The 18,259-nt window shown below is 41.5% G+C and overlaps 1 protein-coding gene across 1 annotated transcript in view; it reads right to left on the minus strand.

Moving 5' to 3' along the window:
* LOC146267933 (cadherin-23-like) overlaps positions 1 to 16,365 on the minus strand; it is a 93,486-nt gene extending 77,121 nt beyond the window's left edge. Inside the window, exon 1 of the mRNA XM_084709412.1 lies at positions 16,141 to 16,365. Coding sequence (XP_084565538.1) covers positions 16,141 to 16,365 — 225 coding nt within the window. The remainder of the gene's footprint in view (positions 1 to 16,140) is intronic.
* Positions 16,366 to 18,259: the final 1,894 nt, after the last annotated feature.

Here is an 18,259-nt window from a genome sequence, read left to right on the forward strand (position 1 = left end):
GCACATTTTGCCATGACATTATACGAACTACAACAGTGATTTAAGAGAACTACAGCTCTGAATTAATCTGTCTGACACGCCCCCAAGCATGGTGCACTGTGGGAAGGCCGGCGGTGCAGAGCGGTAAAAAAGTCTGCAGTGTGAACGCACCGTTAGCCTCAGTGACAGACTCGGCTCGCTCACTCACTGGCAGTGTGTAAACGACATTGTAGTTCACTCAATTTTACTCCTAAAACGTCAGGGAGGGAGGGCTTTTTGTAGGCAAGAGTCTGCTGAAGATAGCCAGTATATAGGATCTTTCAAAACAAGCCTATTTCATTTGTCATTTTCCTGAGAAAGCGACCTACGTTAGCCAGGCTAGTTTCACTCGGTCAGCGTATTTAAAGGTCTCTGACAGTCAGAATCACTGTTAACAGGCAAAGGGCGAGTTGTTGGTCTTTGGTCAGATGTGTATATTGACCAGTTTACAGCTAAATACTCTTGCCAGAGCCTGGAATCGAGCCAAATGTTTGGAGTGACTTTGCATGGCCGGGTCTCCATCAGTTCAAAACATTTGGATTTAAGTTCAAGTAATGCCATTGCATTTCACAGTCAAAACTGTAGTGTATGTCAAGTGTAGATGTAAAAAGCTTCATTTTTCACAACTGACATGGATCTTTTCTTCACTTTTACAGGTCTGGAGGGTCATGCAGAGGCCTGCTCAACAAAAAATACGGAGTGTAACAGAGGATGCCCCGCAGCCTTCACCCCCACCAGTTTGCCTACAGAGCGAACAGATCCACAGGATACGCAGTGGCCGCAGCACTCCATGCCGCTCTGTCACACCTGGAGCAGCAGGGGAGCTATGTGCAAATGCTCTTTGTGGATTACAGCTCTGCATTCAACACCATCCTCCCACACAAGCTAGTGATTAAGCTGGGGGACCTCGGGCTCCCTTATACCACATGCAGGTGGATCAGCGGCTTCCTCTCTGGCCGCAGACAGTCAGAGTGGGCCATCACACATCCACATCCCTTTGCCTCAGCACTGGCTCCCCCCGGGGCTGTGTGCTCAGTCCCCTGCTCTACTTCCTCTACACACACGACTGCACCCCTGTCTATCACAGTAACACCATTGTAAAGTTTGCAGATGACACCACAGTGGCGGGGTTTATCTCTGGGGGGGATGAGCACGCCTACAGAGAAGAAGTGGAGCGGCTGTCGAATTGGAGCACGGCCAACAACCTTCTCCTTAACACTGCAAAGACAAAATAACTCTTAATAGACTACAAGAGAAAGAACACCGAGATCACACCATTGACCATCAGCCGGATCAGTGTGGAGAGGGTGGCAGACTTTTGCTTCCTGGGGGTCCACATACAGGACAGCCTATCCTGGAGTGTGGACACCTCTGAGCTGCTGAAAAAGGCCCAACAGAGACTGTCCTTCCTGAGAATACTCAGGAATTGAGGAGTAACATCATACAAAGACTGCTGGTGTTCTTTTACCGAGCCTCCATTGAAAGTATACTCACATACTGCATAGGCATTTGGTATACCAGCTGTACAGTGGCTCAGAGGAAAATGCTCCAGAGGGTCAACAACACCGCTCAAAAGATTGTTGGCTGGCCTCTCCCCGCACTGGGAGACCTACACAGAAGAGCCCAGAACATCATAAAAGACACTTCACATCCTGGGCACTCCCTGTTTGAAATGTTGCCGTCAGGCAGACGGTACAGATCAATCAAGGCAAGGACAAACAGACTCTAACACAGTTTTTATCCAACTGCAATAACCACTGTCAATGCTGCCAAAAAATAATGTGCACAATTTCATGTTATGTTTTATGTGATGACTGTGGATATATTACATTGGTGTGTTGTTTATGGTACTGTCTCAGGTATATTTATTCTATATATATTTATTAGTTATTGTTGTTTATTTTAGTACTTCAGTAATTTGATCCTTTTATTGATTTTTAGGCCAATGAATGTTGCACTGACTGGAGGGCACTTTAATTTTGTTGTACCTGTGACAATGACAAATAAAGATCTATCAGGATGCAACAGAGGATGCTGTGAGCAAGACAGACCCCTTGCTGGACTACCCAGCTTCTCTTCAGCTCTGACCCCAGGATGGCTTCATCCAACTGGCCTGCTCTGCCTGCCTGCAGGCTCTGCTTGCCACTGCCTGCCAGCCCTCCAGAGACAGACAGTACAATACAAAATGGCTGAAAGGGGTGTATTTATGTAAATGTCCACATTGCCTCAAATCTTTGTGATACTGATTTATTTATTTGGTTAAACAGGTGTCCAGGTACACCACAGTATGACTAGCTGTATAGTCAAAATAGTAACGGTAATGTTTCATTCTGAGGGGATTCCTACACAAAAGCTAAATCTGGCAATTTTTTCATTTAACTGGCAAGTTTTCCTTTTACATGGTAGTTGCTATGGCTCAGGGGTATTGACAATTGCGGTGGACATTTGAGAATGAATACACCCAAAGCTGCTAGAATGTAGTAAGTATTTATTGAATATAGCTTTTTGCAGAAAGGACCTGACACACAGCGTACATTGGGTAGTCTGTCGGCATCTGATGAAACATTCTCCAGAGACAGGGTTTTTATACATGGAGATACAGCTGTAGCCACTTAAACACATCAGTGTTTGATATTAGTGATATTGAGTATTGATATTTCCCGGCATGACCTCACTCTCGGTTAGTAAGTAGTTAATAGTCAACAATGAATGAATTTATTAGGCTACTAGCGTAAAGTTAAAGTGGAACTGAGGAGCATTTTGAGGAGGAACCCGCATCGCTGCTTGCAGCTATATTTTTTACATATAATTAAAATATATTCTACCATATATTAAACATACATGTGACACTATATCTTTACATATATTACCAATACATTTCCCCATATAAATCGGAATACATTATGGTGGTATTTATAGATATAAAATTGCATATATTTGGGGATATATAAACACATATATTATATATTAATGTTGAATATGTTGCAATAAATGGAAAACAGCAATTACTGCTGTATTCTGCAATATATTACATGAATATATATTATAGTTTATAATATATTAGTGATATATTTATCATCAATATATTATCCCATGTATTTCCGTACAATATAAATATTAAATCCCATATATGGACATATATTGCCTAATATATCACATTATATTTTCCAATATACTGTAATATATTTTCATTCCGTAAGGGTAGACAGAAACGTGGACTTGGGGGATGTCAAGTCAGTTCCATTTTGAATATAGGCGGAAAAAATGTTCTGCCTAGGAAGGCCCACTGTATATCAATATATAAATCTCCCTGCTACGTATTTCTTTATGAAAACAACATAGAAGTGAGGCAATTGTAGCCAGGTGATGCTGACAAATCACTTGCTGTGTGTGCTGTCCCAAGATATTTAATAATATTTTGTTGGTTGCTCTGCATCGGTCGCTCTTTACCAACAAAAATAAGACTGCATTTAGAGTCACACACACACACACACACACACACGCGTGTACTGTGCTCCATTGTGTGTGCTGATGCATCTTGCCTGGGGGGCATGTTGTGATGGAGTCTCAATTGAGTGGCTTCTGAGGGGGCTGTGCCTGTGAGAGGGCTGTGCTTGTGAGTGTCCTCCCTGCTCTGTCAGTCACACCTTGTTAGCCTCTGTGATTCAATAAGATACTGTTGGTGACCCCACCATGTGGCCCTGTGTGCAGAGGAGAATGTGTGTGTGTGTCATTGTGCATGTATGTATGTGTGGGAGAGGGGGAGGTGAGGGCTGTGCTTCTGTATGTGTGTGCCTTTGTGTTAGGGAATGTGTTGTTCGTTTGTGCACGCGCATGAGTATTTCCAAGCATATAAAAAAATGATCTTTCCTTGAAACACACACAGACTCACTAGTGGCATCACATTTTGTTTCTTTCTCTAAAGCACACATTGCTGTACAACAGAGATGTGCAACTTCAGAGGCCAGCTCTTTCATATCACCATCCTCAACCCTGAATCAATGTTTGTCTATAATGCCAAAACATCCTACAAGGCTTTGTTGTCACAACACTTACACCATATCGAATCACAACACAGACATGTAGGGATGTGGAGGAGAGAAAGAGAGGGAGAAAGAGACAAAGAATAGCAAAAGACAAAAGAGGGGAAGAGAGAAACGGGAAAAGAGAAAAACATGGAAAGAGTGAGAGAAAAATAGGAGTGAGAGAGCAAGAAAAATAAACAGGGAGAGAAATAGAGAGTGAAAGGAGGAAAGAGAACGCAAGAGAGAAAGATTAAGAGAGGGAGGGGCAGTTTAGGACTCTACTCAGGTTCTCATTAACCTGTTAGTTTCATCGGTCCTCTTTCTCTGACCCCATTAATCAGCTGCTCAGACCCTTCCCTATATTCCTCCTTCTACACCACTCCTCCCTTCTCTACCTTCCCATTTGGTGGATCCTTTAAAATGTATTTTCCTTACTTTCCATCCAGACTCTACCCCTCTCTTCATCTCTACCCATTTTCCTCTGCCTATCTTTGTCTAAACACTTTCACTGTGACATCTCCCTCTCTCCATTTCCCTCTCTCGATCTCTCCCTCGTTCCTTTTCTCCCAGGTGAGTGACAGATCCATAAGTGCTCCAGCGATAGTGCTGAGGGTGTTAGTGTGATTGCAGTCATTGTGGTGACAGACCCGGCACTCAGCCAAAGACTTTATACTCCCTCCCTGCCTCTCCCCCCCCCTCCATCCATCCTACCCCTATGATAGCCATCTCTCTATCCCTCCTTCCAAATCACTCACTCATACCACCACTCCTCTCAGCCAACTAATCAGCTGACAGTGAGGCACGGTCACTTTGCAAACAGCTCGCCAAAGACTTTCAACTTTAGACACAGTAGGTGGACAAGCAGGCCAGGCAAGGGGGTAGAGATGGCAATTCAGGAGGTCTGTGTTCTGTTTGCTAGTCCTTAACTCTCCTGTACGGGCATGTGGAGAGACAAATACAGGGTCTATATCTTTAAAGTGAATTATTCCTCAATATAAAGTACTATAGCCGAGGACGTCCCTCACACACACACATACACAAGCACATCACATACATACACCACACAGGAGTAGGCAGCAGCAGTATCAAAGTCAGGGTTCTGACCAAATCCAAACTAAGCTGTTTAAGAGCTACACACACAACTGCACGGCCGATTGCCAAAATAAACTGCAAAACCTGGACTCCGCAGGCAGTCACTACAAAAAAGAAATTAGTTCTCAGTTGACCAGTCTGGTTAAATGATGTGTTTCTTCCCTATCAAAAAGTGGAGCCAGCAGGCATACACCAGAGTGTTTGTGTGTGTACGTGTTTTTTTGAATGTGTGTTTGTTTGCATTCATTTCTGCAGAATCAGTATTTTTCTTCATTTTTCTTGTACGTTTTCATAGAACCCAGCACAGGAAGTTCCCAGGTCCGCAAACTGTTCTCCAGTTTGTGAGTGAAAGCTCCTTGGTGACACAGGGAGGTAAAGAACAGATGCTCGGGATTCCATCTTTGGGCTGGTGGAAGGTGGACACTAACATAAGCTTTTATATTTTAACTGGCTTGGAATTTGAATCGAGTTGTTGCCAAAATTGCTTTCTGCTGTGGCTGGACTGTGGCTGGGCTGGGGCTGTGAGGAGTGGGACGCCCAAAAGGAAACCAATTACTGGCTGTCAGACCAGCTGTCAAACAGACATGACCCCCAGTACAAACACAGACTTCTCCCAACTCCCCTTTTCCACGCCCCACATACATGCATGCACATACAAACATGTACAAACGCACACACAGACACTAAAACTGATGTCCAATGTCTGAGGGAGTGGAAAAATGGGATGAAGACATTGGATGTCATACTCTCTCTATCATTCTCCTTTCATCTCTTCTATAAGGTCATCCTATACTTCTCACCCATACAAACATACAGAAACCTGCTTTTGAGAACACTTTAGACTTTTTCAATTAAATTAATGCGAGAAACATACAGCCAAATAAAACAGGCTTCTATAAACAATGTTTGGTGCACACAATCTATCCAGGCTGACTTAGTGACATTTCTTACAACAAATATTTTTAGTTTTAGTTTTTTGAAGCAAACTACATTGCAAAGCTTTTTCAACTCGTGCCATACATACACAGATTGACTGACTGATCGTGTGATCATAATCTCTAGCTAGTGGTATCGTCATGCATCATCCAGCCTCAGTCCCTTCCAGCCTTAGTCTCATCCAGCCTCAGCCCCATGATTCCAGTCCTTCAGCTTTCCCCAGTCACCTTAATCCTCCTTTACCTTCCTCCAGCCTTCCTGTCCTGACCTAGTGAGGCAATGGGGGTTGGTGGGAGCTGTGTGGGTTTTACTGCTGACACTCTAGCATTATGGAGACAGTTAGGAAGACTTTTACGACTGCTTTATCTCCCTAAACCATTAATGAGCAGGTGTGAGGACACACACTAACTGCTGCTGTGGAGAGGACAGAACAGTCTGTCTCTATTATCCCTGACCACATTCAAGAGAGAAAGAGAGAGATAGCAAGAATGAGAGACAAAAGGGGGAGGAGAGAGGAAGAACGTGAAGGAGACATGGAGAGTGGAAAGGAGAGAAAGAGGGAGAGAAAGGGATAGGGGAGATGAAAAGAGGAGAGAGACAGATAGTGATGGAGGAAGAGCAGAAGATAGTATGAACAGAAAAGCATCTAAGGTGTAAGGAAGTCCAATATAGAGCAAGGAGTGTCACTAAGATTAACAGCACATACACGTCATGTGAAAGAATGTGAAACATTGGGAATAAAGCGGTTTGTGCGTGTGACAGTGGAGAGTGTGTGATCAGACGAGAGGCTGGAGAGCTCCAGTTTCCAGAGAGATAATCTGACAATGAGTTTCACTTTGTAACCAGACTGTCTGTCATTATGCTCTCCTTCATCCTCTTCTTTCTCGATCTCTTTATTTATTTACTGGTCCTCAAGATTAAAACAAAGAGAAAGACAAGAGCTTGGGTAACATAAGCTGGTACTAACAAATGTATGTGTGTGTGTGAATTAATTGACACATGAATGAGTTTTGTTGAGTACCGTATGATGTGACAACCACCAACTGTCAAAGGGTCATCAAACAGAAAACCTCCTTCCTCTTTTTCCTTAGGAGGCATCGCTCCACCTGGCTGCTCATGCCTGCATGTGCAGGATAAAATAACAGTTTGTTGGCCATTTATATTTATGCCAACTTCTCCCTCTCCCTCATCTCACGCTGAGGCTTTCCTCCTCTCTGACCCCTGTTGGCTCCAGTTTTGTGGAGTGGCGCGTTGATGAGTGAGTAAGTTGTAGCCATGCGTCTCGTCTGCTGAGAGGGGAGAGGGAAATAGTCTAAAGTTGCCTCTGTCAGAAAACTTGAAGATCTCAGATATCCGAATAATACTTTGTTGAACAGTCCATGTGTGCAGAAAGAAGCTACCCCTAAGTTAACTCTCGGCTTATGTAAACATACTGGAACCTTATCTTAGTTGACCTGGGGGAGGGTGAGCATTTGTTACATACTAAGACTAGAGGATGTTTGGGGGTTTGTGTGTTTAAAGGAGACAGAAGCTTTTACGACACCAGAACCAGAGATTCAACCAGGGTTGATGACGCACACACGCAAACATGTGCACATGGTCTATGCAAGGGAGCCAATGAAACAAAAGCCAGGCAAGACAAATGCATGCCTGTTTATGAACCAATGACTGTGGAGAGCGGTTTCATTTAAAAAGTTAGCAAGCACAGCATGCTAGTAGACAAACTTTGTATCACCATGGCGTGTGGTCTTTTTGTCTCCTTGCAGCCGGCCGCAAGCAATAAAGCTTTCTTCACCGACTGTGCAATACTTGATAGATTAATATTTCTTACAACTTTGTCTTTTGTTAACTGGATCATCCAAACAAGGAACTGAAATCATGCATGAGGGAGATTGGATCTCTCAGGCGAATAAGCAGCTAAAATTGCTGTCAAAAAGAGGCCAGTTTGCCCTGGGATGATAGAAATGTGACAAGATCCTTGAAACCAGTGGCACAGCTTTTGGTGGACAAGGTAAGAATAAAATTGTGTATATATATATATAAAGTCGATTTTTGTGTTCCAAATTGAGAAAAACACCACAGTGTAGTCTTTAAAGACGCACTTTGGTCCTATATCAGCTAAGACCTGGTGAGAACCCAGTGCAGCGAGTATATTCATAATTACTAAGACCCGTAAATGGTGACATAAAAACGTGTGTTTTGCTAAGAAATGGCGCCGGGAGATCCGGAAAGCAGAATTAATTACAGCCTAACTGACTACAACTGAGATGTTTGAAATGTATCCGAGTTTGGTGGTAGTAATACCTAACCAAATGTACAGATTATTGCTGATTTCTGTGGGAATGCCAGTGCAGTAAAATATAAGATTGAAGTCCACAGCCCAATTGAGAAGGCTACTGGTAAAGATAAAATAGTAGTAATAAGTCAATGAGGACTAAGAGTCGATGAGGACTCGTTGTATAAAAGATAAAATATCGCAATTGTTTTTATGGGCAAAGGTGCTGCATATATGTTTGATGCTGCTGAGATGATTTGTTGAAATGTGTTTAGGTTTGATGGTAGCAATACCTATTCAAATGGACATGACGAAGGCCTGTCCAACCAGAACTCTGATACGTGGAAACTGTCATTCTCTGACGAGTAATCTTAGGTGCATATGTAGACTTTGGATCCCAATTTTTATTATTAAAATTAAAATAGTTCTAATAGTTGAGAGAATTTTAACTATCGAGGTTCTATTGTAAATATAACCATGGGTAATTGCTTTACATGTTGTAAGAGGGTAGAATTGTCCCAAGAAAGACATCAGAAGGCCGATTCTAAATTATTCTAGTTCCGACTATGCCAGTCAGTGCTGTCTATTGAACAAAGTCTGTTACAATTGCTAGAAGGATAGCTTTGGGATCAGAGAGGAAAGATAAGTAAATTTAGAGAAATAGGCCATTTTGACAAACCAATTTAGTTACTTTTGAAAGATGTTACGTGATAAGTATTTTGGTACATTTGCTAACAAGGTTTTTGTTTGTTTGAGTATAATTGACATGACTTACAGAATTTCCGACGAGAGATGGAGAAAGCTGGGGGCTAAAATGGGGTCCCGTTACATTGACATTTACTCTATAATTGTATTTTATTTTAGTTAGTTTTGCGACCAGGCAATACAGTTTTAGTTAGTTAGGGTTCCTCCGTCAGGAGGACCCTATTGTGTTTGTTGGTATTATTATTATTATTATTCTAGTAATTTATCTCATGAACACATTGGTAAAAAGTTTTGAAATTTGGCATATTGATACAACATGCCACAACTATGGCCCAAACACAGACTGGCCCACATCAGATCATAGGGGGCGCCACAGGCGACGCCCAAACGTCCGATTTTCTAAGTGATAGCATTTCCACCCCATTGCTCAAATTCTTCTGAAACTTGGTGTGCATGTCTTATTTCTCATGGCGAACAAAAAAGCTTCAAGGAGCCGTAAGGTCCGCCTGATCGATTTTCCTGTACAGTGATAATTTGGGAAAACCTTCAAAATTCCTCTTCTCTTGAACCAAAGGTCTAATTAACTTGAGATTTTGTACAGATATGTATCATTGACGTATTAAAAAATGTTACTTATAGCAATTGAATAAAATACTAAATAGCTGAAATTATTTTTGGAAATTTGTAAATTTCCACATTGCCTCAATATGTTTGTGTCACTAAATCAAAGTTAATTTTGAATGATGGGTTTTCAAACCTAATAGGCTTTAAGGTGACACGCCCATGAAGTACCATAAACAATTTCACCTTGATATGTCAAAATATGACTGAATTACAGCTGTTTGAACTTGGACCAAATCTGACAATGCGTGCCATTGGAGAAACAGCTTTTTTTTGTTCAGTAACTGAACATGCCAATACTCAACACTGAGAATAGCTCAACGAGCTGGAACGGTGACCTGCAAAGTACAAGGTTGTAGGTTCAAATCCAGCAGCACTGAATCTGTCTTAAATTTGAATACATGTTTAGTTAAACAGGATGACATTGTTCTGAAGTACCATGCGCAATTTCACCTTGATATGTCAAAAAATCATTGAATTACAGCTGTTTAAGCTTTGGCCGAATCGAACAAGCCTTGCTACAGGATATACATCTTTTTTGGGGGGGGACAGAAACTGATCTGAATTTCTCAGCCTTGCGGGTAGCTCAATGGGTTGAAGCGTTGTACTGCAAAGCGTAATGCCACAGGTTCGAATCCAGGCACAGTCTTTTGGCCTGTCATAATTTTGATTACTTGTTTAGTTAAACAGGCAGACATCATTCTGAAATACCATGCACAATTTCATGCAATTTAACCTTGAAATGTCAAACTTTTCTTAACCTTTGTCCCAAAGCTGACAAAAAACTAATACTCATATCACGCAGTCGGAGCACAGCCAGATAATCAGCGTCAGCACCCTTGGGTACCCAGCATGCAGTGCGGCATGTCCAAAAATGCAAAGACTTGTTGATTTCACTTGTTGTGTTTGTTCATTTAGATGTTTGTAATGTTTTTGTTGGTTAGTTAATATAATCTTGTTGGTCACCCTGATTGTGTATGTTGTATAGTTTAATCGGACTAGAGAGTCGGCTGCTGAACCGCTACAGGCTCTTCTTGCAAGAAGCTGAATATAAACGCTGTCTTGTCCAGTTGACCACATGATTTCAGTTAGTTGTGCATTGACTGAGAATCTGGAATCAATGGAGGCCAAACATGAAGTCGTTTTGCTCTCTTGTTGTCTAAAGTCTCGATCTTCTGCAGTGTATATGTTTATAAAATTTTGCGATTTTGCGGAGGAACCCGCATCGCTATGGAGGACCAAACCTGCCATATTTACAAATGAATGAATGAATAAATGTCCACATCCATGCATTTAGACATAAATAAATTAATACATGTACTAATTAATGCACAATTGTCAATCAATATTACCTTATCATTTACATGTATTTATGTATTTATTTGTGTATTCATTTATTTATTCATTCATTCATGTATTCATTCATGTATTCAATCATTTATTCATTCATTTATTCCTGTATTTCTTCTTCTCAATATGTTAATGAGATGTGTCATTTAAAATAGGTAGGCGGTATTTGACACACCATTGGCTAATCGTTTTCAACGCTTTGTATTCGATTATGTAGCCTTACGTTATGTTGGGAATGGGATGCCGTTGCGACGGTTGTTGGAGCAACAAGTTGCCTAAATAGCCTGTAGCCTATGCCATGTTTATGTACCATGTCAGCTTTACATGTATAAAAGGAAAGCTCAGAGAAGGTGAAAGGCTTGGTGACCGGCGTGGATAAATGCGCTTCTAATGTGAACAGCATTGTGCCATTCGTAGCGTATTGTGGCGCTCCAGGGCGCTTCGCAGCCAGTGTGTCCCAGCCAGTGTGTTCAATCTAGCTAGATTGAATCTATGGCTCTGGATTGATTGCAATGTCTGAACATCAGTTTCCACGCCTACTGGCCTCCTCTCATTATCATATTGGGAACAATGAATGAATGAATAAATGAATAAATGAATATATAAATTAATGAATGAATAAATCAATCAATAAATCAATCAACAAATGAATACATAAATGAATACAAAAATAAATACATACATAAATGAAAAATATATGTAACTATTGATTGACAATTGTGCATTAATTCATATATATATTTGTTTATTTCTGTCTAAATGCATGGATGTGGACATTTATTTATTCATTCATTCATTTGTAAATATGGCAGGTTTGGTCCTCCATACATCGCTGCTTGCAGCTATATTTATAGTTTTTTTTTTGTAATGCCTCGTTTTTATTTTTATTTCAGTTAATGGCAATGTTTTTTACAACATTATTTAATTCGTTTTTGTTTACAATTATAACCTTGATTCCCACAAGGGGGCGATTCTGCATAATTGTGTAAGTATTATTGCTGAAAGATGAACTTGTTTTGATTAAGTCCAAGTTTGGTGGTAAACAAGTGTGTAATCAACATTTGTTGATGAATAATTTGTTATAATTAAATTAAACAAAGGGGGGGAGGTAAAGGATTTCCGACCAGAATTTGTATTTACAAGAGGAAAATCTGTGATGTGTAGTATAAAAAAAAAATGTAAACCTCAAATTGGTTCTAAATAAATTGATAAAGTTATACTCGACTGAAGTCTGAACGCGCGTTGATAGATTATTAATTTATTTTAGTTGATTTTATTTTGTAAAAAGAGTAATTGAGAAAGTGAGAAGTGTTACATTAAACTACAAATTATTAAAATTACAAGTTTTCATTTGGGTTTCTTTTGTCCGCAAATTTCGATTTGAGATCCAGGCATTACTCTGCTGGGGCCAGGGCGTACTGGCTGGCGAATAATATAGGCATAGATGGAGGAGTGCTCTGTATTGCATAAAGTAAGATTATTTTGATAAGTTAAGAAAAGTGTAAGGTTTTGTGTTTTACGGGCTTATGTTACACGTGTTAAATTGTGAATTTACGGGTTTAGAAAGAAAAACTGAGTATTTATACTTTTGTCTTAAGGGCATTGTTTGGTTGACGTTGTTACAAGTTGTCTTTCTAGCATGAGTGACGTAGGTCAGAGCAGTTTTAACCTACACATGGATTTCATGAAACAAAATTATGATAACAATAGTAGGGATGCACGATATTGAATCTTAGCCGATATTTGATATGCCAATATTTACAAGCTCATTTTGGCCGATTGCCGATGCCGATATATACACCTCTGCTTTTTAATTATTGAAAAGTCTCTCCTGTACTAGAATGAATCTGTTATTATGATGGGATACTTGGCGTAGATTCGGGACATTAAAAACTTGATTTGTATCATTTTAGAAATAGACATTCACTCATGAAAACTATTGAAATTATTTCAAATATGGCAGATTTATTTATATTTTCACGTCACAATTTTCATACTTGAACAGTACCTCCTTGAACTTGAACAACTATAGTTTCCTTAAACTGTGTTGTTAACAGTGACACATTCTTGACACACATGCACAAAAATGCAACTGTAAACTCTGTAAACTTAAAATGTATTGCATCACTGACACTTTACAAACTCTGCAAATAGCCATTTTGTCATCATCCTTTGATACTGTGAAGTCCTGCCACACAGCCGACATGTTGAATCATGTTGTTGGCGGTCATAGTAACTTCTAAATCCTTGATTCTGATTGGCAATATTGCGTTCCATGCCGTTGTAAAATCCAGCATAACCTTTCAAGTTGTCCTCGTAAAATAACATTCCATATTACTGCGCAACGAATATTTCAAATAAAAAAAGACGTTACAAAGTTACACGGTAGCAAGCAACCTAGTCGTAAAGAGATTTGCTGGGTGGGCTGACGTTTGACGAGTGGTGGGAGACTATTAACAGAATGGAGGAGAAAGAGTTTAAAAAGACCTGGGGTCTCATTTATAAAGCTTGCGTACGCACAAAACGGGACTGAAAATGTGCGTACGCCACTTTCCACGCCAAGGTTGTGATTTATAAAAATCAAACTTGACGGGAGAATGTGCGGTCCTCCACGCAAACTCTGACCCTCCCGTAGGCCTACGCACATTTTGAAAACAGTTGGAATTGGCGACGCAGATGACCGTACTGTAGTCAGACTGCAGAAATTGAATGTGGGAAAAACATTACTCGTAATATTTATATATTTTGTTTTCCTCACACACGTTTTTTATCATTCAATTTCATGATTATCATGAAGATTACATCCAGCAGTGTTATTTGCACTTGTACTGAGTGATTCTTGTTCCATTAACACCTTGTACAATCCAACTCAAATTTTAAATAAAAATTCTGCGCTTCCTCACCATCAGATTGTCCACTACGGGAGTTCAGGAGGGGGAGATTCCCCGACTGCATGGAATACAGGATAACATCACATATCCTACCTTTAGATAACTGCAGAACACAGTGTATAATTAAATATATTTATTTAATACTGTGCAAATATCCTCATATGTCAAAAACTGGAAATACAGTCGTCAAGCTCCCGTGCAATCGCTACACTCTACGTCCTTGTTATCAGTCCAGACTTTAATAGATTGCTGTTCATAACAAAATGCTTTTGTTTTCAAATTGTACCTCGACTCGCAGTATCACTGCCACAGTTGACGCCACTCGCAGTTTTTTTTTTAAATTGGTGATCTACCGGCCACCACATTTTCGGAGTTTTCGGGCTCCACCAATGGGCTAACAGTGTCTGAGAAGTTGTCATGCGCTATGATTCACCGTAAAGAACAATCGTATGCCAGGGTCATGATGAGATACTAGATTAGCATTCATGAGGTGCTTTGCATTGACTATTTATGGTTAAAAATGGGCGTGTTCAGGGCGGGGTACAATGCTGATTCACGTAGGCACACTTGTGGGTAATCTGTGATTTATAAAGGGAACATTGCGTACAGGTGTGCGTACGCACAGTTTTATAAATCTGAATTTTTGTGTGCGTACGCCATTTTAGGCTTTTGGGCGTACGTACACTTTTAGTAAGAATCCTACGCACAGTTTTATAAATGAGACCCCTGGGGTCACAAAAATTCAGATTTATAAAACTGTGCTGCTCATGTGTAGCATACTACTAACCCACAAAAATTCCTATATATGAACACTTGCATCCCACCTTTACTGACAGTACTGCAACTAAATCTGTGGAGGTCTTTCGTAGCCTAAACACAAAGTAGGATGCGGATTTCCTCCGTCGGCTTTTTGTCCACAAAATGAAATGAGTACACATACGATAGTGTTTTGGGTGGTCTCTTCAAGGCTAGGTTTTTCAGCTACATGTTTTTTAGTCCTCATCTGTTGGCAGGCGAAGGAAACTGTACCGTTTGTCACAAGAACAATCCCTTTTTGTTGTGGGTGTGTGTTCAACACACTGTCGTTGAAGCTACAGATTTAGCTCAATCTTGTTGTTAGCTAGTAAAGCCGCGAACAGCGCAACAGGTACTACCTGAGGTAGCCTACCAGAGCTCCGCAATGAAATTTTACAACAATGATAATAACAATCAAATGACAACAATTGTTTAAAAACAAACCAGTTTAAGTAAAATTACAGTTGAAATGACTTTCGAAAGAATCATTGTTGACGGCTGGCTGGGACTAACGTATGGCAAACCGCAACTTCCGCTACTCACCGGCTAGTGGGTCGATGGGTACTGTTGCACCATCGCATGAAGGTCCGTCTATCTGCATACATGCTTGAACCTTTCAATACAGACATTCCACATCTCCCGGGAGTTCCGGGTGGGAGAAGCCGATATTTAGATTCACCGCGTGTACAAATGCACTGGTATATTGAATTGTATTTACCAAAAACTGAATGAGATTAACCCTACCTTTCTGAGGTAGTTTGGGAAGAACCCTTGGACCAAGTGTTGATTTAGTGTTACTAGTGGTAGTGCTGAAAATAATACATAAATACATTTTATAATGTCTAGGATTTGTGGGAGGTAAAACATATACTGTACATTTAAATTTACAAACTGTTTAATTTGAACCATCATTTTAGGTGTCCAATAGTACTCAATATATTTAGGCAATTCCGATAGACATTCCAAATCTCTCGGGAGTTCCGGGTGGGAGAAGCCACCACCCGTAAATGGGTCTCTGCAGGTTGGGATGACTGACATCATCAGTGTTAATGTGACTGTGTTACATTGGTCATTTAGCAGACGCTTTATTCTGAGTGCCAATATGTAGATTCATCGCGAGTACATAGGTTATCAGTTACGAGTAACCAAACGATTACAACGGTCCCTTTTGTCGTCTGTTCTGAGGGCCTGGATTTAACTCTGGCATTCACATCTCAAGTAGACAGCTATTTCTCAGGCTGCCTGCAGGTCAACGACCAGTGGTCCGCGAATTCTGCTGCATGCCTCTCAGTGGCACCCAATTGGCGTCGGTGGGCGGCAGCTTAGCCTACCTTTCGGTGGTATCGGCCGCCGCAGCGGCCCGCACACATCAACACGCTGTTGGTGGCTCCATGTTGGATCCTGGTAATGAGCACCAGTCGGCATTGTGCACCTGCTGGACGATTTGTCCGGATGTTCCGTGATCTCCACCCGTGCTGCATCTACGTGTTCGGACGCGTCTGATTGCGTGGGCATTCCTCTGTCCTTTGAGTTTGAGTTGACCGAAGGCCGTCACCTTGGTTCTCGGCATTTCCTGATAGCGTTTCATGCGGGCGTCGTTACCCTCGGAGCGTGTCCTCTCCGTCGTGGTGGCCGCTTGGGCACCGCTTCTATGCATGCATCGTGCCCCAGAGTTCGTGTCCCGTCTGTTGGACTTCTCAACGCGTGCTAGTTTTCGTGATGGTGTACACGACTGGTGCGGTCGGATATACGTTCTGTGTGGGCTGTGCGGCCTTTGGGCGGCATCAGTTCTTCTGTCACGATTCCGTGGAGTCGTCCTCCGCCTCGATTTTCGCACCGACGCGGCTGCCTCTTTAGGTTGGGGGTTATCGAGCTCTCCGGACAAGGCCCTGTGACCACGGGGTTACTTCCTGGCTCTTGAGACGTATCTCACGGCTTTACACAAATTGCATTCCATCGTGATGCTTGTTATTGCGTAGGAAAAAAAATAATATCGAAGTAAGGTCCACATCATAAGGAGGTGTGTGCATATTTATCTAGTCAGACTGCTCACTTGGACCAGAGTGTGGGAATCTCATTGCGCACTGCATTCTTTCAGGCTATAGAGACGGTGTGGCGCACTGTCTTGTTCATTTCAGGAGTTCCGATTCCATTTCTCGGACGGTGCTCAACCTTAGGCCGGGTGCGTGCGCGGTGCACATGTCGGCCTATGTTTGTCTGCCGGCGAATACTGAGGAAGGTTGTCAATCCACACTGGTGGATGAAGGATGCAACTTTGTGATCTAAGCAGGGGCAATGAGCGCACAGCGCAGACGTGTTAAACACTGGTATCGGGGTATTCAATTAAGGTGCTTCAAGCTGCTGAACGGGCCAAGAGAGCAGAATTCAGATCAAGATTACGTCTACTATCATCTACCCATCTTGCACATAGGCCACTGAGGGTTAGGTTGGTCGAGGGCCACTTATGTGAGCCCTCTGTGACATTGCTTGTTATAGGGCTATGCTCTTCAAATTACTGGTGTCCGACTGAACAAGGGTACTCGGGCCCAGTGTTGGGGTAGTTACTCAGAAAAAGTAACTAGTTACAAGTTACTAGTTACTTCTGAAAATTGTAACTTGATTACTTTACTAGTTACTGCATTTGAAAAGTAACTTCACTACTAGTTACTTTACTTTCAAATTTTTTAAGCAAATGTCCAAATTTACCGCAAAGATACATGGACAAACATCATGGCCCTTTCATCACTTTATTTTTCAATTTTCAATAAAGGGCATCTCTTAGCCATTCCACATAGTGTATTGTAATTGTAAACGTGTAAAACTAAATGGCATTTAAAACTCAGCCATTCACTTGAACGAATATTATGCCTGTCCACACTATCTGACCAAAGAAATATGCCTCATTTTAAAATCTCATTGAGTTGACAGCAGTTGAAAGACGCCTGGAGTGCATTTTACTGTAATATTTTGTCCTTTCGAGCAACAAAGTTAAAATAATGAGAATATCGCCACTGGCTGAACTAGGGTTGGAGATTGAAACAAACAAACAGCCGTTTGTCCAATTGGTAAAACGTTGTCTAGTGCAGGTAATTACGTTTACGTTTCTTAGCCTGGTTTTCCATCTGTATACTGTATATGTGTCACTGTTGTGTGTAAGCGGCACTAAGGGCTGCATACGTTCATTTGGAATTTTCCACCGGAGCTTTAGCTAACTGGTGTTGAAACCATCATTGACCAAAATCAGTAAGGTAAATCGCCGAGGCCAGAAGTGCTTTCAGCTTCTGATGGTCGTCTGCACTGGTGATGCAAGGCCTTTTGCGTTAATATTTCCATGCACTCGAGCTCCCTTCTGACACGCGCACCTGTTCGCAGTTCACTGAATATGAATACCGGCCGGCGAGGCTGTGATTGGAAAAAGGGACTGGAGCTGTCCCGGACGGGACAAATCAAAATCACCCATAAATCGGGATGTCCCGGACAAATCGGGACGGCTGGTAACCCTAGGCTGAACCCTCCTGTCTCCGTCTCATCCATTTTCCCGCTTCCCTCCT

This window comes from Hypomesus nipponensis, chromosome 11 (genome assembly GCF_054491055.1).
Source record: "Hypomesus nipponensis isolate SF chromosome 11, ASM5449105v1, whole genome shotgun sequence".
In the NCBI taxonomy this organism is placed as follows: domain Eukaryota; kingdom Metazoa; phylum Chordata; class Actinopteri; order Osmeriformes; family Osmeridae; genus Hypomesus; species Hypomesus nipponensis.